The sequence below is a fragment of the Podarcis gaigeae genome, assembly GCF_964106915.1.
Source record: "Podarcis gaigeae genome assembly, chromosome: 9".
In the NCBI taxonomy this organism is placed as follows: Eukaryota; Metazoa; Chordata; class Lepidosauria; order Squamata; family Lacertidae; genus Podarcis; species Podarcis gaigeae.
In genome coordinates, this window is record NC_139685.1 from 23,703,901 (window position 1) to 23,729,564 (window position 25,664).

General features: G+C 42.0%; 1 protein-coding gene across 1 annotated transcript in view; it reads right to left on the reverse strand.

Annotated features, from left to right (window-relative positions):
• ZDHHC2 (zDHHC palmitoyltransferase 2) overlaps positions 1-24,920 on the reverse strand; it is a 30,295-nt gene extending 5,375 nt beyond the window's left edge. The window contains exons 1-12 of the mRNA XM_083755891.1: positions 24,481-24,920; positions 12,367-12,393; positions 8,979-9,073; positions 7,588-7,708; positions 5,513-5,582; positions 5,113-5,145; positions 3,907-4,027; positions 2,211-2,343; positions 1,990-2,116; positions 1,785-1,877; positions 945-1,057; positions 171-248 (exon numbers count right to left, since the gene is read on the reverse strand). Coding sequence (XP_083612017.1) covers positions 208-248; positions 945-1,057; positions 1,785-1,877; positions 1,990-2,116; positions 2,211-2,343; positions 3,907-4,027; positions 5,113-5,145; positions 5,513-5,582; positions 7,588-7,708; positions 8,979-9,073; positions 12,367-12,393; positions 24,481-24,679 — 1,173 coding nt within the window. The 5' untranslated portion in view covers positions 24,680-24,920 and the 3' untranslated portion in view covers positions 171-207. The remainder of the gene's footprint in view (positions 1-170; positions 249-944; positions 1,058-1,784; positions 1,878-1,989; positions 2,117-2,210; positions 2,344-3,906; positions 4,028-5,112; positions 5,146-5,512; positions 5,583-7,587; positions 7,709-8,978; positions 9,074-12,366; positions 12,394-24,480) is intronic.
• Positions 24,921-25,664: the final 744 nt, after the last annotated feature.

Here is a 25,664-nt window from a genome sequence, read left to right on the forward strand (position 1 = left end):
AAAGCATTAAAAGTACACCAGTATGAAAAACAAAGGGTTCTGATGTAACGGCTATCATGTGTCCACAATCTAAATCACATGCAGATTATGAACTACAGAAGATTATAAAAGAGAAATTTATTAAATTATAAAGGTGTCAAGAAAGTTTATTTTTAAAAAGAACAACTTACTTTAAAGATCCAGAATTTCTCTCTTGTACTTGCATGACTAGGTTTCATTTTCCATCATTAGTGCAGGATTGGTCATACCTTTGAAAAATAAAATGATGCTTTGAAGCAGTGGTTCCTAATTTTTTTTTTTTACCAGAGAGCCTCAGCAGAAGAATTCTACATCCCTTCAACATACATCTGTTGCTACTACCCTTAATTTCTCTAAAATATATGATACTATGGGCAATGGATATTGTCTGCAGTGGAACAGATCTTGGCAAGGCTTTGACAAATATGACAAATATGAGAATATTATCCTTCAGATAGCCTACTTAAAACAGTTGCATGCATTGCGGAAGTCAAAAATATTATAAATGCCTCTTGTGGAGTTTGGTCATCTGTATGAGGTCTCTATACTTAATGAACAGGTCTCAAAATCATAAATCCAAAGACTACTGTGGTCCATGGAGCAGGTATGTGTAATGAAGATACCAATGCCCAACTGATTCAGGGAACTTTTTTTAAAAGGACAAGCTGTGCTGCATTCTCATGCATGTTTATTTCAACATATATTCCCCGTTTTGTTGCCAGACATCCCCTGCTTTTAATTCACTCACTGCCCAGAAAGTTGCAGGTTTCAAATTAGAGTTTAGATTTAAAGGAACTGCTCATATTGTATCTGCTTTGATATGTACATAAATTTTATTTTGTTTTCAAACTGGACTGAAAGCTAGGCCTGCAAGCAAGTCACCCTGAAAACATCACAGGATAAAAAAACCCACAATAATCTCTTACCCGATTTGTTATTTTCAATACTTGCGCTGGTTTCTGTCCAAGACTGAGAGTCAGTAAGGAGATGACTTTGGGAGTCTCGTAATGGTTTAGCAGGAAAATGATGACTATTCTCACTATTCAATGACAAAAATGTTGAAGGAGGAGCAAAAATATTGTTAGAAGACCGCCAGGTTAGGGTGAGGAATCTCATTACCAATGTTTTTATTTTTCCTATAAATATTCCAACTTGGGTTCTCTGTGTTTCCTGGTGCATTTGATGAATTCCAGTGCCTAAACAGGTTAGTCTGAATTGTTTATGGTGTGCTACAGGGAGCAGCAGGAGATGCAAGCTAGAGGTTTGCAACTCCTCACTGAGATAGGATAATAGCCAGGTATTAGAGTGCTCATATGGTATGGTTGCCATGCTTTGTCACAATGCAGCATTCATGTGCTGCATGATGGGTACCATGTTTGTTTGGTTGCAGTACTTATTTATCTTATATATTTTATACCCTGCCCTTTTGCTGAAAATGTTCTCAAGTGGCTTACAAAAAACAGCACGAAGATGGTCCCTGCCCTCAGGAACTGGAGAGAGTAACATTCTGTAAAAATATGGAGCATGTATGTATTTGTTTTTAAATGATCACATTGAAGAATGCTATCTACAGTCATTTCTGCATCTACAATCAAGAATTATGGATTGTACAAGGTCATTAATTATGTGTCTCAAATGCAACTTGTGAGAGTGCTTCTATGCCAATGTACACTTAAATGTTAATATGACTACTATCTAAGCAGCAGGCAAGAAACAAAAAACAACAAGGTAAGTGGAAACTTGACAAGGAATAAATATAGGCTTACTTTTTGTTTGAAGAACTATGTCCAGAAGGAGTAGAAGCCTGCTCAGGATCTTGGTTAACAAGGCAGGTAGGAAAGGAGCATCCATCACCTAGGCTGAAAAGTAAAATGAAACAACATTGTAAGTAGGCGAGCAGCATTAAAAACTCTTTCAACTTTCATTTTTGGTTTCAAAACATAACCGGTTTTCTCTAAATACAACACCTACCTGGAAAACACTGGCAACAACCAATATTTTTTCTCATCCCCAAAGACTTGTCTTAGGTTTTTGTCAAATCCCAAGCTAAATCCATTCTTATCCGTTCCATGTCGAAAAACAGGTGCTCTGAATGCCTCTGGAAAGGGAAGACATGGTTACATTCCTTAGCCCATTCAAAGCGGTGCACACAGTTCACAGAACATGGACTGAATCAAATTATGAATCCTTACCTAATGTTGATTTATTTTTGGTCACTAACCAACAGTGATATCCAAAGAGAGATGATAAGCTGACAGAAAACATGGCTGCGGCAAAGAATAAAAACATAATATGGAACTTGGCTTGAGTATCAGGAAGGCCATTCTATAAAGAGAGGAAAGGGGGGGTGATGTCAATGCTTTATACTGGAAATAAAATAAAGGATCTTTTATCACCTACGTTGAACTTCTTTAATTGCTAAGGAAATTTTATTCAAGTAGTTTATAGAATTACTGGGACACACCCAGATACACCACCCCCAATACTTTCGGAGAACGGTGGAAGATACAGTTGCGTACCTCGGAATTTGAATGGAACCTGTTCCGGAAGTCCAATCAACTTCCAAAGTGTTTGACTTCCAAAGCGTGGCTTTTGATTGGCTGCAGGAAGCTCCACTCAACTTCCAAAGCGTTCAACTTCCAAAGCGTGGCTTCTGATTGGAAGCCATGGAAGCCCTGTCAGGCATTCGGCTTCCAAAAGAACGTTCAAAAACCGGAACACTCACTTCCGGGTTTGTAATGTTCGGGAGCCAAAACATTCGAGAACTAGGCTGTTCGAAAACCAAGGTACGACCGTATATGATAAATATTCTATGGGTACTAATGGATCACAGCCTCAGGAAGTAAGGCTAATTTTGTTAATAAGCACTGTTTCGTTTTTGTATTGTTTCACAGTACTCATAATTACTATGCCTCAGTAATAATGCATTCTTTCCCTGTGTAACTTCTCATTTTCAGACAGGATTCCTGATATTCGACAACCACCTTAAATGGTAGTTCGGCAGTGGCCTGAATATGAATCCAGAGTAAATCAGTTTTAGTTAAATTCCTTTGCTAAGTTAATTTGGACTAAAATAACAGTTAACACAGATTTCAGTGGAACCCAAGCGCAACTAAACAAAGTTTACAATGCTTACTTCTCTCAGCGCTGAACCTGGCTGTGGCCCACCATTTTAACTCCCATACAGTGTCACTGAGGCCCCAACATAGCATTGATGCAGAGTGATGCTACATTGGGGCAACAGAGGCGTTATCAATGAATTAAAATGGCAGGTGGCTTTTTCCTTTTTGCTGCTGAGCCTGCCTGCCTGTCAGGTAAGATAAAGGAAAGGGGCGGACAGAGACTCACTGCCACCAAAGGCCCTATCAAACCTGGCATCAACCCTGAGTGGCTTTTAACAGTGAATGTAGGCCATATGCCATTTTTTAAAATGCTTTTGATCTTTGTCAGCTAGCATAAAAATGACAGGTTTTTTCTCCCCAAAGCATTAACAAGCTTATTACTCTTACACAGCTACCTATCTGTAATTAAGCTTATTACTCTTCTTCTCCCTTACCAAATCATAACCACTGACTGACTAAAAAAACTGAGGTAGAACTCTTCTAAATTATTATTTTATTATGATTATTTATTAAACTTGTATACTGCCCTATACCCGTAGATCTCAGGGTGGTTCACTACAGTCTAAAAATAGATAATATATGAACATTAGTTAGCAGAACAATCCTATTCGTTTTCACTTGAAAATAATTCCCACTGTGTCCAGCTGGGTTTACTTTCCTTACTGCCTAGTAACTGCGTTTAGGATTGTACCCTATATATAAGCAGTCAACATGTTTATGTTTACAGAGCGAAATATTTGAAACATGAAATACTTTTAAAACTTACTGTCCAGAATTTAATAAAATACTGTAAATCGGTTGCAACAATGAAAAGGCAGTATAACAGAGAATATGCCAAGAAAAGAAGGAAAAATTTGTAATTGGAAAATCCAACACAGTTGTTCACCCTAGGGAAAAAGAAGCTTGCATCACTGAAAATACAGACATATAATTAATGAAATTTCATTTATATTTCTTCATAGGCCTCAAACTATGTATTTACCTCCCATCTTTCTAATCCATTATAATCAATGAAATTCCTCTATTTAAAGCAGTAGTGACTGGGTGCTGAGGAATATTGCAAACATAAAAATGTCTTTCCTCAAAAGGAGCCACTTGCATATGAATGGCATCTGGGCTTTTTCAGATGTTCTCCCTGGGCTTTGCACAAGGAGCACATCATAGCTGCAGTAGACTCAAGCAGTAAAATACATCCATATTTCCCATGCATGAACTTCAAAAAATTATTGTTGAAAATATTTACTTTTCTCTCGGCTTCCATGGTTGTTCTAGATAGAATTCCAATGCCAAAAATAACTGTGCACAATAGCCATTGTGGTGTCTTCTAGATACTATTGGACTACATATTCTGAGTTTTGCTGGCTAGGTTGATGGCAGTTAAAATGCAACACCATCAGGACACCACCCTGACCAGTTCTGGTTTACTGTATATTGCTATTTTACTAGAGATTAATGACACTCCTTTTCCCTGGCATAAATTGCTATTTTGACAATTTCTTTTTTTATTTTATTACTGTTTTTTTAAATTAAAATGACGATTAAAAATCCATTATATCTAGATTTCTTTTGAAGAATGTGGTCCCATCTAGCATAACCTTTTAATACCTGAAAAACTAACCATGCAAAACATAGGCGTCACTTTCCTCCCTCATAGCAATTCCCTGCCATTTTGTGAAATGTTTCTATTTTCCTTAGCTGTAGACTATGTGGTACTCCTCTCCAAGATAGCACACACAAATACCTTGTTTAACAAAAATAAAAGCAAAAGCAAAAAACAGGTGATTCCATTCCAATAGTTATCACCGTTGCTGCAAGGCTACTACCCCCCAAAATGCTGTGCTATTGCCACAAGATCTTGCCATGCCACTTCCTCAAATCTCATGAGTGAAACTTTTCACCCCTCATCATCAGGAAACAGTGTTTGTTTCCCATATTATCTAATCCAAAGTGATGAAGTAACATGGTTACTTACCAAGGACAATGATGATCCATTTTCAAAATACATCTTTAAAAAGACAAACAACAATAATAGAATATAATTGGCAGTATCAAGCTTGTGGTGATAGCTAATAGTCTATGTCAAATGAAATGCCTCAAATATTAAGCGTACAATTGTTTTCAATGAGTTACTCAGGTGTTATGCCCCAATGAGATCACCGGGCTATCCACACATGTAAATAATAGCAGAATTCCACACTGAGAGAATAAATAATCAAATTCTAATTTATAAAGAAATAATAACCATTAATAAAATAAAAAACTATATTTAAGTATATATAATTTCTTCAGTAATCCATGCAGGTAATTTTCATTGCTCAACTCCTTCAGCAATAACAGAAATGCTACATAGCCTTGCAATATTTGTTCCTTACTTATCACAAACAGAGCAGTGATGACAACGGTCTGGTTTTACAAGTTGGCATCTGTCACAGTATCTGATTGCTGCAAAGACAGAAAAAGACTTCTGTTTAACATAAACGTTACTGTTCTGCTGGTCCCAGAAACTGATGCAGTAAGGGGGGGAAATGTTCTGCCAAGAAATTTATGTTTCTTTTTTATGTCTTAACTTGCTAACAATGTAATATTTCTAACCATAACAGGTGAAAAATATGAGCTGATTTAAGCCTGCAGTCCTAACCACCCTTAAAAAGTTCCACTGAATTAAATAGTACTTACCGTATTTTTTGCTCTATAAGACTCACTTTTTCCCTCCTAAAAAGTAAGGGAAAATGTGTGTGCGTCTTATGGAGCGAATGCAGGCTGTGCAGCTATCCCAGAAACCAGAACAGCAAGATGGATTGCTGCTTTCACTGCGCTGCAATCCCTCTTGCTGTTCTGGCTTCTGGGATTCAGAATATATTTTTTCTTGTTTACCTCCTCCAAAAACTAGGTGCGTCTTGTGGTCTGGTGCGTCTTATAGAGTGAAAAATACGGTACTTCTAAGTAAACATGGTGTCAGGGTTTCAGGGACAGAGAGCGAGGGGGAGGGGTCCCAGGGTGACGAGGAAGAGGACGACGATGACCCGAGGTTGTCAGTGAGTCCGTCAAGTGAATCCGAGGATTCCCAAAAGGGAGCCCCCCTGGTCAGGCCAAGGGGCAGTAGAGAGGGAAGCAGTCAGAAGCAGGGGAACGAAGAGGGAATCCCCAGTGGGGGTTGGAGATCGGGACCGGCCTCTCCGTCGGAACGGAGTGAAGGGGGTGGAGTTACCAGTGTGTCAGGAGGAGCAGAACAGGGAGCAGAGAGGGGAAGGAGTTCGGAGCAGAACGTCCTGCAGGAAGGGGAGGAGTGTAGTACCGAGAGTAGCGTAACGGTCGAAAGGAAGTTCAGAAGCAACGTACGCGCGCCAAGTTCAAATGTGGAGGCGCGCGGAAATGAGGAGAGCCCTGAGGAGGAGCCTGGTCCCAAAGCACGAAGGAGGGGGGAGCAGGCGTCAGAAGACTCAGCCTCGGGGGAGTCCCGAAGGGAGGGAGCACAGGGGGGCAGGAAGACCCTGCGGAAAAGGAAGGAGAGGAAAAGGTGGAGCAGTACAAGCCTCTTAAGCTGGTGCAGGGGCGGGACTGACTCAGAGGGGACTTCAAACTTCTAAGGGTAACAGATGCTGAGCCACGGAGCTTGGATGTAACGACAACAATGTTCTTCAATAAAACCTTTTGTATATAACTTGGACTGGATTTTGGTCTCTTGTGAGCTGGGACCACGGGTGGCTCTGACACATGGTTAGGATTGCACTGCTAGTCACTATCCCAAAACTAACTTTGCACTCATGTAGCTTGAAAGATTACTGGCAATCATATCAACCGGCTGCTTGAAGGGCAACAGGACTAAATCCACACATACACTCCATGGCTCAGGCTTCCTCAAACTTGGCCTTCCAGATGTTTTGAGACTACAATTCCCATCATCCCTGACCACTGGTCCTGCTAGCTAGGGATCATGGAAGTTGTAAGCCAAAAACATCTGGAGGGCTGAGACTGAGGAAGCCAGCCATGGCTGGTCAGTGTTACCACCAATTCTCAGGCTAGTTGCTACATCAGGCTGATGAGTGACACATACAATTCTCCAACTAGCTAGGGGCATGCATGCAAAGACTGCTTCTGTGCTTGTAAAGCCCCTAACTGGATTGAGGTTATTATGATTTACCCAGATGGTGTTTACATGTATTCACCTTTATCCAGGCCCAGGAATGGGGAGCCTCTGGCCTGTGGGCCAAATCCAGCCTTTCAGGCCTCCACATTTGGCCTGTGAGCATGTTTTGGGCAAGCCACTCCCATCTGCCCCCAGGTAAAGGCGGGACATGGTTGAAAGGAGCTTTGCAGGCACTCCCAATCTGTTTTAAGTGGATCATGCAAAGCACAAGTGAAAGGGAGTTTTACAGGCATCTCTTCTAAGAGAATTCCCTCAGGAAGAACAATAATTTCCCACGCTTCAATCTTAACAACTGTTTACCTCCAGACATTGTTCTTGTGTAGACGGGGAGGTCCTTGGCTGCTCTCCTCAGCACTTCCTGAAGGATTTCACTTCTAGTTTCTCTGTCTAACAGTTCCTTATCTGCATAGGTCAGGTGGTACTAGAAAAAAAGGAAACTGAATTAGTAGCACAATAATAGGTAACTGCTCTTACACATCTTGAATATATGGTTATGATGTGCCAGGTGATTGGCATGATGGCTCAGTTGGTTACACCATGGTGCTGATAAAGCCAAGGTAGCAGGTTCAATCCCTGTACAGGACAGCTGCATTTTCCTGCATTGCACGGGGTTGGACTAGATGATCTTCAGGGTCCTACCAACTCTACAATTCTATGCTTTATGTGTGTGCCTCCCAGCCTAGGAAGAATGGTCTGAATCCAGACTGCAGATAGTTAATCCAAAAACTTTTATTCCCGCTGCTGACTCCTTTCCTCCTTGGCACTGATTTATGGCCAGTTATCCTTATCTTGAACACATTCATTTGTGCATAATGGAGGTTAGGGAGGATTTTGCTCTATATTTTCAAAGCATAGCGTTTCTCTCCTCCCTTCGCTCTCAGTTTCTTTCTCTCACACAGTTCCAATTTTGTTACATTCCATATTATATTCCAATTTCTTCCATCCTCACTTGTGCATATATTTTTAATAAAACTTGCAAAACTTTAATAAAACCCAGCGCCTTTGCCTGCCTTCGCATTCCTTGGGGAAGCGAGTGCCAGACCGCCAGGCAAACTGTGGGTGAGAGCCTGGTTCCTCTTCCAACCTCAGTCTCTCTCTCTCTCTCTCTCTCTCTCTGTGTGTGTGTGTGTGTTGGGAGAGACTTCATTCCTGGCACACTGGAAACAGGAAGCCTGCAGCCTAACTTTCTCAATGCTCCATATTATCCACATCTCAACCCCAGATGAGATAGTTTGAAAAGTCAACCTTTCCAACCCTCAAATAGTCTCAATAGGAGACATAATTAAGTTATCATGTCCTATTGCTAAGCTTGAAAAAATTAAGACCGAGTGCTTTGGTTTTCTTTCCTCTTTCATTCACAGTCCTTTTCTTTATGTGTCTTGCCTTTTGGATTGTAAGCTTGAAGGCAAGGATTGCCTTTTTCTTTTTGCTGAAGAGCTGAGTAAAAATATTTCAAACAGACCGACAAACCAAAGTGCATGAAAGAACACTGTGCTTTTATTCACCCAGATGTAAAATGTTTGCAACTATCAATAATGACCATGTTTTGCTAACTGGTGGCCTTCAGGTGAATGGGATCTAGAGATAACGAATTCATACAAGGTGTTATTTACACCTAAAAAAAATGGGGATATTATGCACCAGAAACAAAATTAACAAAGGCCTTTTTCTTACACCACACCATAACTTACTTCTTTGGAAGGATTCATTGGTGATGTAAAGATTGTTTTCCAGTAAGACCACACAAACATCGTGAAAAATAGATGGTAGGCAAGCAGGCACACCACTAAATCAAAGACATAAAATTAAGGCATTAAACAAATTACAGAAACTGCATAATAGTGTGAGAAATATACAGACAACCAAGATGAAGCTAAACATTTCCAAGGGGTCCACAGTAGGTAACAGTGCTATCAAGACATCAGCACAACTATAAAATAAAATAAGGGTAATTAAAGAAATTATGTAGCACTACCAGAAAATGTGCAGCCAGATTTGTAAGGTTTACTAGGAAGAATTCTATGGGTGCATTTTAGCACTGTACTAATTTGATTATTCTGCCAGTGCAAGCATTTCTGCTCGCTTGATGAAATTATCTCCCATTCTCCTCCCCACTTCCCAAGCCCACCAAGAAGATTTGGGGGAGGTATGGAGGACACACAGGAGACAACAACTATAATATAAGTCATGCAAGGTTGGAAGCTACAGGAGCAGACCAAGGTACGAGAGGGAGGAAAGATGAGGTGTAAGGTAAAGGTAAAGGTACCCCTGCCCGTACGGGCCAGTCTTGCCAGACTCTGGGGTTGGTGCGCCCATCTCACTCAAGAGGCCGGGGGCCAGCGCTGTCCGGAGACACTTCCGGGTCACGTGGCCAGCGTGACATCGCTGCTCTGGCCAGAGCCAGAGCCGCACACGGAAACGCCGTTTACCTTCCCGCTAGTAAGCGGTCCCTATTTATCTACTTGCACCCAGGGGTGCTTTTGAACTGCTAGGTTGGCAGGCGCTGGGACCGAACGACGGGAGCGCACCCCGCCGCAGGGATTCGAACCGCCGACCTTTCGATCGGCAAGCCCTAGGCGCTGAGGCTTTTACCCACAGCGCCACCTGCGTCCCAGGTGTACTCGCAAGCAATTTAGATGAGGTGTACTCGCAAGCAATTTAAGGTCCTCCGGTATCCTCCCTAAACCCATGGGAAATTTATCTGGCTCTTCTTGAAGAACGCAGCGTTAAGAGATGAGCTTGTCTGTTGGCTATTTCTATTTATTTATTTAATTAACTCACTGATTCATCTGATAAGTTCCCATCACCATAGAGGGCTCCCACTACTGTGGACACTTAAAATAATTAAAACGAACACAGTAATATTACAGACATTACTAATTGATAAAATCTAATAGAAGTCATAAAAACATAACTTAAGACCAGTTACAGTTTAAATCAGGCTGACTACAATGCCATGAACAAGTCTCATTAGTTCTGCATCTGAAGCCTGATGGAATCAGTTAAAATAATTCCTTCCCAATGACTGACATTACTGGCTCAGTGAAGGGTCCAGTTAAGGATTCCAAGATTAAGGTTCTGAGATGCTGATTTTCAGCAATGGTTGAGTGAATATCACTTTGCAATGAGGACAGATATAATATATGGAACCAGACCTCATAGCAGATTCTCCAGCAGTAGTGTGAGCTTGGATTCCTCCCAGGTTTGCAACTGAAATGATGTGCACACCAGCAAAATGAACCCTGGTATTGCCCCTCCCGCATGCTTCAGATTGGTTCTCCACATTTTTTGTTTGTTTTTATAAGTGCCTCATGATCATTCACACAGTGATGCATTCATTCATCATCTTATTAGTTTCCTTTCTGAAAAGGAAACTTCTTTAAACTGCCAAACTGCTCGAGGACTAGAAGGGGGGAGATTCTTTTTGGCAGTGAGCACATATCCAGATTGGCAACGCTGATCTAAGAATATGATGAACCTCTTCACTCTAATAACTATTTACAGTGGTACCTCGATTTTCAAATGTCTCAGAAGTTGAACATTTTGGTTTTCGAATGCCAAAAACCCGGAAGTAACTGCTTCAGTTTTCAAATGCTTTTTGGAAGTCGAACATGCCACGTGGCTTCCATGTTTGAGTTTTCCGTAAGTAAATGCTTCAATTTTCAAATGTTTCAGAAGTCGAACGGTCTTCTGGATCAGATTACGTTCGAAAACCGAGGTACCACTGTATTTATTTAAATAAGAATATTCATTTACTTAATAAGAATATCCAGCCTTTCCAAGCCTTACACTTCACTCAAGGCAGCTTACATAAATACACAATAAAACATATTAATAAAATACAGATATGACAGGCACGACAAATAACTGGTAGTCTTCAACACAGGCTCTTATCCAAAGTGCTGCAGTGAAAGCTTGCTGGAATGGAAAGGTCTTCAACAACTGATGAAATTGTCCAGGGAAGGAGGCATTCAAACCTAAAAGGACAAGGTGTTTCAAGATCTAGGTGTGGCCACATCAAAGGCCCTCTCTTGGGTGCCTACCATCCATGGTTCTTCTATAAGTAGGATACAGAGAGGGTTCTCCCCACTAGATCTTAGGCAGGAGGCAAGCTAGTCTGGAAGGAGGCAATCCTTTAGTCAACCTGCACCTAAACCATTTAGGACTTTATAGGTGAATGCCAAAGCTTTCAACAATATTCTTCCCCATCCAAAACAGGCTGAATCCCTATTCCAGAATCGGTCTCTCTTCTGACCAGGAGCACTTGTGTCTTGTTTGGATTAAATATCAATTTGTTAATGCTCATCTTGTGCATTCCTGCCTCCAATCACCAATTTGGAACATAAACAACTTCCTTAGTACTGTAATTGTTGAACAGCAGAAACAGAGCTGTGTGTGCCACAATTGCTTCACAGCATAGTTTGTTTTTCCCCCAAATGGGGAATTTTTTTATTCTTTTATCCCCAAATGGGGGAAAAAATAAAGAAGCTGCCCACATTTCCAACATTTACTATAAAGCAGCAGTTTCTGCCACTTCAGACTGTGCGGAAGGGGAGGCACACTCTTAAATACGCCCCCATGCAAACAGTAATCAGGATATTAAGAAAAGGAGTAATAAAATGCAGACTAGGATTCTACCAAAAGTCTATTTTATCCTTCTTTACTTGCATTGATATTGAACTTGATTATTGAGTAACTTACACAAGCTGATTCAAAATCATATCTCCATAAGCATTCCTTCTCTCCCTCTCTCCTTGCCTTATATTCTGTATCAGTTTTAGATGACTACCAGATACAGCTTTTTCCTTTTTTACTACTAGTACTGCACAGAAAAAGATTTTTTCCAGGCCTGTCAGTAATTCTTCTATTGGCAGGCCCTGAATCCAAAACTGCTCATCCTGGTATAAGTTAAATAAAAATAATTACATGCGTAGATATAGGAATCAAAATGCAGAGAGTAAATCATGAAATGTGTAGTAAAACCTTGCTAAAGCTAAGTGAACTCTATATACAGTACACTGTTTTTTGAGATATTGTAAGAAAAGCAAAACATAAATGTAATAATAAATAAACAGTTACCTTTTTCTCCAATATTTGTCATGGTTACTGCAAGAGAGACAGAAAAAAACAAAGTGAAAAAATATTAGTTGCCATTATTTGAGCACAAACAAGACATTCCCATCTTCTTGAGACAATGTGTACATTTGTTAGTTAATATAAATATTTTACTTTGTAAATTGCTGTGATCAATTAAACATCTATTCCAAAACAAACCAACCAACCCACCCTAGGATAATATCCTAGCAGTTACAATATTTATAAGTAAAGGGGGAACATTCAGGGGCCGGTATTCTCTCTTGAAAAGATGATTAGATCCTTGAGTGGGTGAACAGCCACAACTGCATTGAAAGGAGAAATACTTTTCTCAATGAAAACAAGGAGTGCCTGGTGTGCTCTGGTCTATGGGGTCACGAAGAGTCGGACACGACTAGACGACTAAACAACAACTCTTCTAAGTAAGTTCTAGCGTGGAAGAGGATACAGGAGTTTCAACTTGAGATAGGAAAGACTTCTTAAGCTAGTGGAAAGTATTAAGATAGACAACACTCTTAAAGTGCTAGTCTGCAGAGATATGCCCCCCAAAGGGGTTGAGAGTGGTGGTGGAGGGAAAGGGGCTCCTGGCTCCCAGGGTCTTGATGCCCTTTTCTCACAGCTAGGGGGTTGAAACTGAAATTTCCCATTATTGTTAGCTATAAGGTTAAAATGGGATCACCATTTGAGTGATACACAACCATGACTTATTGGTAGTTTTCTCCCCCATGCATCAATTTTATTTCATTTATTTCTAAAGGTATACAGCCTTAACACTTCATGATCTAAACTGCATTGGTGGTAAAAGAATTAAATGTGGGTTATGTAATTCAATTTTAGGTTTTACTAATTGTAGTATTTTGAGATACAAACACTGCATTGGGCAGCAGCAGAGGGAAAGATGGAAAGCAGGTCTCATCCCACCCGATTCTGAGACCAGCTCTGTTTAGCTCCTGCTCTTCCTCAACTACCATTCAAGTTTGTTATGATCCAAACTCAGTAACTTCAAAACTGGTACCTGAATTTACTTGTTCTTCTCTCCCCATCCCTTTTGATACACATTATGTTTTATAAAGTTTTACAATGTAAACCTGTAGGCAGGGACTGTCATTTATTTTTGATATTATGTGAGTTGCTTTGGGAGTTTTGGGGCTTAAGGGTGGGAGAAAAATGCTCCTGAATAAAGAAACAAACAAGTCAAATATGACTAAGTGGCACCTTGAGGTCCTTTGTCCAACATCTTCTACTGAGTAAATTGAGGATGCTTACAATGTATGGGGATGCACATGCATTTGAGGTTCAACTGATTTCTGCTGGAAAGATTTAAGCATGTGCTTAACTTTCTCATTCATTTCAACGATGCTTCAAAGTGCTTCTGCTTCATGTCTATATATAGCTAAGTACCAGACGTTGCTGCATATTAATTATACTTGTCACAGTAAAATTATGTGACAAATATTTCAATTAAAATACTTTCAATGTATTGCCTAACTGTCACATCATCTTTTTTCAATAACTTTGCCTTTAAAAATTTACACGTGAGACTCAACCAATATTTTATGTGCCATAAAGAGCAAAGCTATCTAGTGAGCTGGTCTGCCTAATGGATAAACAAAGACCCGCACTGAGGATTTTTGGTTCAAATATCATCAATGTCATAGATTTGAGTGTGGTCTTGGCCAAGTCACATTCTCTTAGCCTATATTCCTTTTGGGCATATGGAAATAAGTGGCCTATTTTACATGCTTGTTCAAACAGAAAATGTAATAGATTAAAACCACTTGGAAAAAATTAAGAAATGATATAGGAATTATTATTACAGTTTTAACCTCCAGGACCTTGTCATTTGTGGGTTGCTGTTTTTTGTAATCACATTACTTTCTGCATAGAGTACATAAAAAATGTTCTCCTTGTTTTGTGTTATGTCTAATACACCATACTTTTTCACTGTTCTGTTTGAGACATACTGGTTTGTTTCTGTTTAATCTCTAATACACTGCCCAGAGAGGAAGGCAGGATATAGCCCATAAACTACATAGTTATGACTAAGTTCTATTGAAACCAATGAAACAAGTTAGTCAAGCCACAACTAACTTCACTTATGGAATTCAAACAGGGCTGACTGCTCCCAGCCACCATGGCCATATATAACACCAGTTTTCCTGGGCAAAAGAAGTAGACAAATGGCTGTATATGCATTTGGCATTTTGTTGGGGCTGTGGTATAGCTAACATGGTGCCCATGAATACAGCTGAGCGCCATGCTGACCTCCCAGGGTGCCCGTAAGGCCCCTAAGCTCTCCACCTTTTTCTTCTCCCTTCAGAAGAGGGAAGGAAGCAATCACCACCTTAAAAAGAACACCGAGATGACCAGGGGATCATCACTCTTTACCACATCCTGCCTCTATGAACTTTTTCTGGATGAGATAAGGACCAAAAACAGGCAAGTAAGAAGGTAAAGTATGAAGACATAGTTTTTTGTTTGTTACAGCAGTGAGCAACACAATGCATCTGGAGGGAGTGCAAGTAAAATGATCCAAATAAGAAGGGAAGTAGGAGAGTGTGTTTCTATGTGATTTCTCCTTGAGGCATGTGTATGTGTTTGTTTGTGTGATTCTCTTTATCCTACGTGGAGGAAGAAGAGGGTTTGCCTTCTGTGAAATGGGTGTTTTTGCAATTGGTCGTCATTGACAGTCATTTTGTGAATGGGTATTCCTATGGTTCTCGTTTTGTGACAGCATTCATGACACTTTCTCAAGATTTTAGATGTATTCATGGACACACACACAAAAAAGATTGACATTTTATGTGAGGGATAAAAGCTGCTAGGAGTAAAGTGAAAGGTAAATAATAATAATAATAATAATAATAATAATAATAATAATAATAATTTATTATTTATACCCCGCCCATCTGGCTGGGCGTCCCCAGCCACTCTGGGCAGCTTCCATAAAAACCAAAAATACAGTAAAATATCACACGTTAAAAATTTCCCTGAACAGGGCTGCCTTAAGATGTCTTCTGAATGTCAGGTAGTTGTTTATCGCTTTGACATCTGCTGGAAGGGCGTTCCACAGGGCGGGCGCCACTGTACCGAGAAGGCCCTCTGCCTGGTTCCCTGTAGCTTTGCTTCTCGCAATGAGGGAACCTCCAGAAGGCCCTCGGCGCTGGAGCTCAGCGTCCAGGCAGAATGATGGGGGTGCAGACGCTCCTTCAGGTATACTGGACCGAGGCCGTTTAGGGCTTTAAAGGTCAGCACCAACACTTTGAATTGTGCTCGGAAACATACTGGGAGCCAATGTAGGTCTTTCAAGACCGGTGTTATATGGTCTCGGCGGCCGCTCCCAGTCACCAGTCTAGCTGCCGCATTCTGGATTAGTTGTAGTTTCCGAGTCACCTTCAAAGGTAGCCCCACGTAGAGTGCATTGCAGTAGTCCAAGCGGGAGATAACCAGAGCATGCACCACTCTGGCAAGACAGTCCACAGGCAGATAGGGTCTCAGCCTACATACCAGATGGAGCTGGTAAACAGCTGCCCTGGATACAGATTTGACCTGTGCCTCCATAGACAGCTGTGAGTCCAAAATGACTCCCAGGCTGCGCACCTGGTCCTTCAGGGGCACAGTTACCCCATTCAGGACCAGGGAATCCTCCACACCTGCCCGCCTCCTGTCCCCAAAAACAGTACTTCTGTCTTGTCAGGATTCAACCTCAATCTGTTAGCTGCCATCCATCCTCCAACCGCCTCCAGACACTCACACAGGACCTTCACCGCCCTCACTGGTTTTGATTTAAAAGAGAGGTAGAGCTGGGTATCATCCGCATACTGATGAACACCCAGCCCAAACCTCCTGATGATCTCTCCCAGCGGCTGCATGTAAATGTTGAAAAGCATGGGGGAGAGGACAGAACCCTAAGGCACCCCCACAAGTGAGAGCCCAGGGGTCTGAACACTCATCCCCCACCACCACTTTCTGAACACGGCCCAGGAGGAAGGAGCGGAACCACTGTATGACAGTGCCCCCAGCTCCCAGCCTCTCAAGACGGTCCAGAAGGATGTTATGGTCGATGGTATCAAACGCCGCTGAGAGATCCAGCAGAACTAGGAAACAGCTCTCACCTTTGTCCCTAGCCCGCCGGAGATCATCAACCAGTGCGACCAAGGCAGTTTCAGTCCCATGATGAGACCTGCATCCCGACTGGAAGGTAAAGGACCCCTGGATGATTAATTCCAGTCAAACGAGACTATGGAGTGTGGCACTTATCTCACTTTTCAGGCCGAGGGAGCTGGAGTTTGTCCACAGAAAGATTTCTGGGTCATGTGGTCAGCATGACTAAACCGCTTCTGGTGCCCAGAAGACTGTGAAGAATGCCAGAGCACACAAACACCATTTACCTTCCTGTCACAGTGGTATCTAATTATCTATTTGTGCTGGTATGCTTTTGAACTGCTAGGCTGGCAGAAGTTGCTGAGAGTAGGGTATAATGTGGAGTGGGAAGAGGGAGGAGGTGAGAAGAGTTAACAAATCTGCCCAAAAGTTCTCCAAACTTAATTGTGGGTAAGCATGTGAGAGTCATACACAGTTGCATACAAATTCCAGTTTGGCTCGAAGATACTATCTATATCCCTGCTTCTGGATTAACAGGAAAAGTCCTCTGCTGTTCCCAGAGGTCAGGTCATAATTATTCTTCATTTGTGTGTCTTTTTGCTGAATACCAGTTTTAAAATACAATTTTTAAAACTGAATACCAGTTTTAAAAAATTATGTTCTTTAAAATTATTTCAACATTCCTGGCAAGAAGCCTACAGTCTTCCCCCCTGAAGTAAGGTTATAGAATCAGTGGCTGCATTGCAGGTACATGCAATGCAAGTACAAATTATGTGTCAGAGGCAGTTCCTCACAAGCAGTTCCAGCGCAGCTCCTTCCGAGTATGGTTTGCAAAAATATTAAGATAGAGTGATAAAAATTCAGAGGGGGTGGTTTGGCTGTGCTAATCCATTACAGCAAATACAACAGCAGCATTTTGTAGCACCTTAAATGCTAAAAGATTCATTGTAGCATATGTTTTTTATTGAATGCTTCTACTACAATAAATCTGTTAGCATTTGAAGTGCTACATGGCTCTTTTTCAGTATTGGAATATGAATAGGTGAAGAAGAAGAGAGGGTGAAAAAAACAGTTTATTTAATCTTATAGCTACAGCAAATACAGCTGATGACCATTTCACGTGGAGATTCTGTTCCCGGCCCCCACATGGATCAGCAGAGTGCGTATAAGCACATCCCACCTGTTATGTCCCTGTTCCACCCATTTTTTGGGTGTTTTTTGTGACATTTTCGGTCACTTCCTGGTTCAGCACTGTGTGTGCATAAGCAACTTTGAGATACACATTAACTAGTCACTGTCTGTACTGGCAAGTCTCCAGTAGCAATTACAGAGATCTAATACATACAGTGGAACCTTAGTTCTTGAATCTAATCCATTCCCGAAGTCCATTCGACTCCCGAAATGAAACCGTTCGAAAACCAAGGCATGGCTTCCGACTGGCTACAAGAGCTTCCTGCACTCAAGCGGAAGCCGCATCAGACATTTGGCTTCAGAAGAATGTTCAAAAACTGGAACACTTTACTTCCGGGTTTTTGGTGTTCGGGAGCTGATTTGTTTGTCAACCAGGCCGTTCGAGAACCAAGGTATGACTGTATTTCTATATTTTATTTAAACAATTTAAATAAGTACACCCATTGTATATCATAATGGTTTTTGACTGCTTTGGATGAAGGCAACTTGAGCATTAATGCCATTTCTAATACACAACTTGCAAAATCCCAGCCAATTTGTCTTTCAGCATGTGCCAAATGAGGGACGCGGGTGGCGCTGTGGGTAAAAGCCTCAGCGCCTAGGGCTTGCCGATCGAAAGGTCGGCAGTTCGAATCCCTGCGGCGGGGTGCGCTCCCGTCGTTCGGTCCCAGCGCCTGCCAACCTAGCAGTTCGAAAGCACCTCCGGGTGTAAGTAGATAAATAGGGACCGCTTTCTAGCAGGAAGGTAAATGGTGTTTCCGTGTGCAGCTCTGGCTCGCCAGAGCAGCGATGTCACGCTGGCCACGTGACCCGGAAGTGTCTTCGGACAGCGCTGGCCCCTGGCCTCTTGAGTGAGATGGGCACACAACCCCAGAGTCTGGCAAGACTGGCCCGTACGGGCAGGGGTACCTTTACCTTTTATGTGCCAAATGTGGTGCTGATAGTTAAGAACACATTGAACTTGTATATAGTATTACTTATATATCTATGAGGCAGTAGAGATAACAGCTGCATAGAATGCAATAAGAATCCTGCTGGATCAGACCAAATGTCCATCTACTCCATTATTTTCTTTCCATCAGACAAACCAAATGTGTATTGGAAGCCCTCACACAGAGTATAACAGCAACAGCCCTGTCCCACTGTTGCTTCAGCTCCCAGGTTTTCAGATGCTGCCTCTGAACATGGAGGTTCCATTTAGCCTTCACAGCTAATAACTACAGACAAATCTATCCTCCATAAATGTCTGATTTTTTAAAAAGACCTTCTAAGCCAGTGGCCAGCACTACATCTTGTAGTCTAAACCATTGAGCCTCTTGACTTGCTGATCGTAAGGTGGGAAGTTCAAATCCGCACGAGGGGGTAAGCTCCCATTGCTTTTTCCCAGCTCCTGCCAGCCTAATAGTTTGAAGGCATACCAGCACGAGTAGATAAATAGGTACCGCTGTGGTGGGAAGGTAAACGACATTTCTGTGCACTGTGGCACTCGGCACAGTGTTCTGTGCACCATTGCTTAGACTTCTAGGTTGTTCATATTAACTCACAGTACAATCCTATGAATCCTTACTCAGAATTAGGTCCTACTGAATGCAAGATGGCTCTCTCTCAGATATGTATTTGCAGGATTGCAGCACCAGAAGAATAGCAGGTTGAATGATAATTGCCACCTTCAGAAAACCATCAAGGGCAGGGGTGGGGGAGAACAAGGTTCCATAACAATGACACCGTAACTTCTAAAGCAGTTACAAAACAAAGTGATGCACAATAAAATGAAGCACAGTACTGTCTGCAGGCTTATCTAATCGACAAAAATATAAGAGATATGAGAATGACACAACAGGAAATGAAATGAAGGAAAATTAACTAAATGAGTAGAAACTGGGAGAACAAGCATGTATTTAAACATTGTTTCAAAACCAAAACTGATGGAAATGTTCTAGTATCAGGAGGCAGGGCATTTCAGAGATAGGGAACAAGAGCATAAGGACACAAACAACACAACACACTAGTTTTGTGGCTTGAAAAGTATTACAAGAAAATAAAGAACAAGGAGGAGGATAAAACTCTTTGTCTTTAGCTATAGAATATCTGGCACAGAAAATTAAAGATAACAACAACAAAAAATCCACCGCAGTAATTAACTTGAGAATGGCAGCACAAATCCCATGTACTCTGATGATACTGTAATGTGATTAACTGATCAAGGCAGATAATGTTAAATTCGAAACATTAAACAATACAATGAAATATTATGGTATAAATCAAATCAAATAAAAAATGTGTTAATATAGGGCAGGGGTCACCAACTATTTTGGTCTAGTGGTCACAATTATAATGTTGAGAGAGTACTTTGGGTGCTTGTCATAAAATAGCTGCAAAGGGGGCATGGTATGACAAAACATGGGGGGCAAACCATAAATCGTAGGCAAAACTTTCTCTACAACTGAATTTCCATACTATAAAAGGATTAATCTGTTGAATTTCTGCCTATCATACAGCTGTTAAAGGCACAATAAGCCTGCCCCCCCCCCGCCATGCCAACCAAAGCCTAGGCTGTCACATTAAACACAAAGACATACCTCTGAATAAACATATGCACCACCGTGCTGTAAGTAAACTATACAGTGAATTCTTAATGAGTGCTTGATCTTTAGCTCCTGCACAGGAGACAATCCTAGGCCTATCTGCAAAGTTTACACATTTGCCTTTTGTGGGAAGGGGAGTTATTTAATATCCACCCACATGTATTGCGCTGTAACGTATGCAAAAATTAATTTCTGGGGGTTGTCTGATCTGAGACAAACCCACCACAAGAAAGATGCATCTTAGTTGCTAGGGAAAAAGGAAGGGCAAACTACACAGATTCCAAGGACCATGGGGAGGGAAAAACAACAACTCTTTGGGACCTCACAGATTCCTACTGCCTGGTATCTGTCAAAGCTCTGAATTCACCTATTGGATAAAATCACTGACAGATGAGATCAGTCTGGCTCATTTCACAGAGATCACTTAAAAGGGTACCTATGCATTTTGCTTTACAACTTGCTTCCTATGGAAGCTTTTTTAAAAAAATGAAAGCAGAGTCTGCAGTCCCTGCCCAGGGATGCCGCTGAAGGCGATCATGGGTGCCATGGCACCAGCGGGTGCCAGTTTGCTGGCTCCGTTTAGAAGGTTGGACTAGGAAAATTCAAAACCCAATCAGTCATTAAGCTCACTGGGTAACTTTGGGTCAGTCACTATATTTTAACCAACAGGGTTAGGATAAAATGTGTGTGTGGAGCATGTCTACCACCCTGAGTTCCTTGAAGGAATGGTAGGATATAAATGCAGTAAGTAAATAAATGCTTGGTAACTTCTTGGGGCACCCAGTTAAAGACACAGAAAGTATTTAGGGCTGGGGGAGATACAAATCTTAAAACTATTAGGCACAACATTAATCAAAATGGTATGCTGAACATCTGATCCTGTATGTGATTATGATTTGATCACAAGCCATCAATGTGTACAGTAATCTCTGATAAGCCAATGATTGTCCAAATGGTCATGAGAATCTGCCCTATCTTTCCCAAAGATTAAGGACACAATGTTTAGGGCGAAAGCTAATAGGTGAGGAAGAATTAAATTTCATATTGAAATCTAATATTCCTAGTCCAATTGCTTTATTTATAACCACTATGGATACATTCCTGCTAACGTAATGCACACACTAACTTTCCCACAGAAACAAAAAGGACTTAAAAGTGCTTTCCTTCAGCTAATTTGTGTCTTTAAACAAAGTCTATATTTTGAAGACAAAAATGTTTATAATTAACCATTTTTTTAATGGGAAATATCCAATTGTCACAGGGGAGAAGCCTATCAATGGCTATTAACCATTCATCAGGATTCTACAACGTATCACTGGGTTTGGGAGTCAATAGTTGTTTCTAGCAGCTATTCAGCTTCCTCATTCTCACTAAATATTCCACAAAGGTAAAGAAAGAGCATCTCTTTTGCACTCACTGCCTGACAAGGAGCCTTGCAGAAGAGTCAGAGCAAGTGGTGTGTGCTTATGTTTGTAGCAAACCCGTCTTCCAAGCCCTGGCAATCCTGCTGTGTCTCAGAACAGAATACAGTCTGGTACTTTTTGAAAGCAGGACTCTCACACACATTATATACTGGAAGCTTTTTTAGAAAACTGAATCCATATGATGGGAGTACACTAAAAGATTTTCCTATTACTGTATTTGTTAGATTTAAGTGTACGGTCACCACTGGCCCAGATAGCTAAATGGAACCTCCATATTCAAAGGCAATATACCACTGAATATCAGGTGTTAAAGACAAACAATCTGTTCTCTCCCATAGTGCATTGCTGCCTGTTATGCAAATGGATGGGGGAAATCACATCAATAAACGAGAGATGCATTGGGTCAGGCTGTGTCTCAAAACTAGGTCATGCAACTCTACCCTTTTCTTGTTCATTTCTTTACATTGTTCAGAGGAGGGAAAAGATTGGGGGAGGAGAGAAAAAGTAGAAGACAGAGGAAGAGTGAAAGAGAAAAGGAAAAATTGGCATATGTACTAAAACTGATAACTGCATCCTGCATTGGCCCCAGGTTTGAGAAGCCAAAGACTACTAGTATGATATACACTAAAACAGTGATGCTATCTACCTTAGACTTTATGTAGAACACTTCTTTTAAAAGTTGGTCACTACCTATGTAGGCAGTCTTAAACATGGGATGTCAGCTTTTAAAGCATTTGCTGTATGTTTAAGAAAGTAAGTTACTACAACCACAGAAGATCAACAAAAAATCTACTAAATAACAGCAGCTAGCCTTTAGCACACTTAACTTTATTTTACAGTTCTGAAACTAAAACATGGAAGACATTTTATTTCATGTTATAGATGTACAATTATAACCTTGTCCACAATAAAGTATAAAGTGCATTTTTATCTCTAACACAAATTTATTCACAATAGCAGAAAACAGAATTAAACCGTCATATTTTGATCCAAATCCTCAAAGCACATTTGTGTGTGTGTGTCTCAAGAAAGTAAAGCATATAGAAAAGATGGCAATGGTGTACAGTTTTAATTCCCAGAAATTCATAATGTAGTTGTACTCTGTGTGGGAGGTACACTGCTGTTAGTTGTTTACTATCTTGCAGATATGCATCACCACCACAATAGTAAACCAGCATGCACAAGATTTTTTAGTGCATGACTGGGACCTAGCTTAGCACATGCTAGCATTTAATTAACCCAGGAGGCACCATTTACAAAAGGCAGAGTATCTCTCAAGAGACCTTCCTTTTTATTCTTAGCAGATTAAGGAAAAGGCCAAGACTACCAAAAATCACACTCCAATTAATCCCTAGATCTCTTTTTAACACCAGAACCATACAAAAATAATGTTGGGGTAGGAGATGAAGGAAGATTTACTATTCTCTACACAGTGCCTGCCAAGTAGGTTATATTTTGTATCTGCTCATTTCTAATAAACAATGTGTGCTGGGCTAGAGTAAATATACACATTAAACAGAAATAGCCACAATTATAAAATCAGACACAAAAGGGTCCCAACCATTTGGCCCTTAGACAATGAGCACCTGCTAAACGTCACAAGTTAACTGTATGCCTATCCTTAGAGAACCCAAGGCACTCTGAGTGTGAGTGTGTGTACATGTGTTTTCTACCCAAGTCTATCCTTCTTAACACATGGGATTGTGAAGAGAAAGATCCTACTTGGCTCAGCCCAGGCAATGCTAAGCATGTAAACAACAACCTGCGGTAGGAGCAGCAGCGGATTAGATGCTGCGGTCACCACTCCCAAGGCAGGGCAAAAAGCAGGATGCTTTGTTCACCATGAAAACATTCCAGACCTACATATGCAAGATCACAGTGGTGTTACTCTGCATTACATAATCCAGAGCACCAAATAAATCAGTCCTGGAACTGCAATCATGTACACAGATTAGACACACCATGCAGGAAAAAGCCCAACCAGGAAGCTTGCCTTTCTATCATGATTAAGAGCAGCACCAAATCACTATTCTTGATTTTAAATGTTCAAAAAGAAAGAAAGAAAAATATAAGGGGGAAAAAGTTTTTTTTGGGGGAAATATGGGGTGAAAACAAAAGCCCAACTCCCTGTCAGCTACAAACGAGGATGTTTCCCAACCAGCAGTGCCCACTTCCTCCTCTTGTGGAAGGTATCAGCTGAGTGTCAGAGGCCGGTTTGCCTTAGGAGAGTCTGCTCTGGGGCAATCGATTGTTTATGCTGAGCGTGCGCGCTACACAGTCTCTCTCTCTCTCTCTCTGAGTGAACGAGCGTGCGTGTGCACGCGTGTTTACACACACACACACGCACGCACATGCGGGTCTATTGAAAGCGCAACCCGTGTTAATAGTGTTTTACCTCAACAAACAACAGTTTAAAAACACACAAACAAAAAAAAAAAAACCCCAGCACGCCCCTAAGGCGTCAAGTTCAAATTCTGACGCGCGCGTTATTATCGAGGGACGGAGGAGGGCGTAAGGTAAGCAGGAAGGATAAAATAAAAAGGTCCCCTCATGCTGCCCCCGACGCAGCTTAAGGCTTGAGGTCGAAGAAGAAGACAAGGGTAAAAGGCTCGCCGGGAGAGGAGTCGGGGCCAATATCCGAACCGCGACCGCGACCGCGCCCCATTTCTTAGGCGAGCTTTGGCCAGAGGTGCCTCTGGAGAAACTCTCTTCTCCCCCGCGCCCCACCATATACATGTAGAATAAATATATTATCTCCGTCCATTCCTCTCTCCCCCACGCCTCCAGGGACTCACTCAAGCAGAGCTGGCCGACGTACGCGTAGTAGGACCAGGCGACGATGCTCCCGATGAAGAGAACCGGCACCCAGTAAATGAGCCACTGGCAGCTTCTCCTCACGCCTCCCGCTCGAGAGCGGCTGCTGCTGCTGCGGGACAGCGAGATGCTCGACGAAGCCGCCGGCCCTGCCGGCGCCGCCATCTTCCCGCACCCCATTCTCCCGCCCGCTCAGCGCTCGGCCTCTTCAGCTGCTCGGTGGTCCGTCGGGGGAGCCCGGGGCCCTCGACGCACATCCCCGCCGGCGGAGGCGGCGACGGAGGCGACGCCTGCGCGGTCCCAGGGCTTTCGTCCCCCCCTGTTCCCGCCCGGCCGCCCGTTGTGCCGCCCTCTCCGGGCGGAGCGGCGTGAGGTGGCGGCGGCGGCCGCTCCTCCCCTCAGCCGCCTCCCGCCTCCCCCCGCTCCGCGAGCGTCGTCCTTCCTTCCCGCCAGTCACAGGCTAGCTAGGAAGCCGCCTCAGCCAGTTCTTTCTCTTCACACACAGACGCACACGCAAAAAAACAAACAAAAAACCGGTACTCTATATAGGCATACACACATATATAATTGATTCCGGTGCAAGAGATCCCCTCAGGAACATAGGCACCAACATCTAGGGTCTGAGGTCCCTTCGCCCTATAAAATATTGCAGGGAGCCAGCCCCACCTCAAAGTTGATGGGCATTGCCATTCAAACAGGGTCTCTGTGTGTCTTATTATTACATGGGCGTAGTTGCACCCCCCATCAAGTAAATAAATAAAAATACTTAACCAACTGTATCACAGATAACTCGGTTCTGCCTCCCCACCAACATAAAAACTGCCCCCTAAAATAAATCCATGATTGATTATGTGGGGTGGGGTTTACCTGCCCCCCAATATATTTTATTCAAGTAAGCACCCCTGGTCAGGAACAAATACCAGCAGAGAGGCGCTGTTTAATTATGATTTCCCTGAAAAAGGGAAGTGGGGGAAGCAGGAAACAAGAAAGGCAGCTATTCTATTTATGATTTGTAAGAAAATCACATGCCCTTGTGTGTCTAGATGAAGGCTGTGGTACCACCATAGCCTCTGATCTTCCTTGAGGCCACAGTTGTGTTATGTACATCAGGGAGACTCCAGGCTTGTTGAGGCTATTTTGTTTTTTTACTAGAACCTCAAGATGC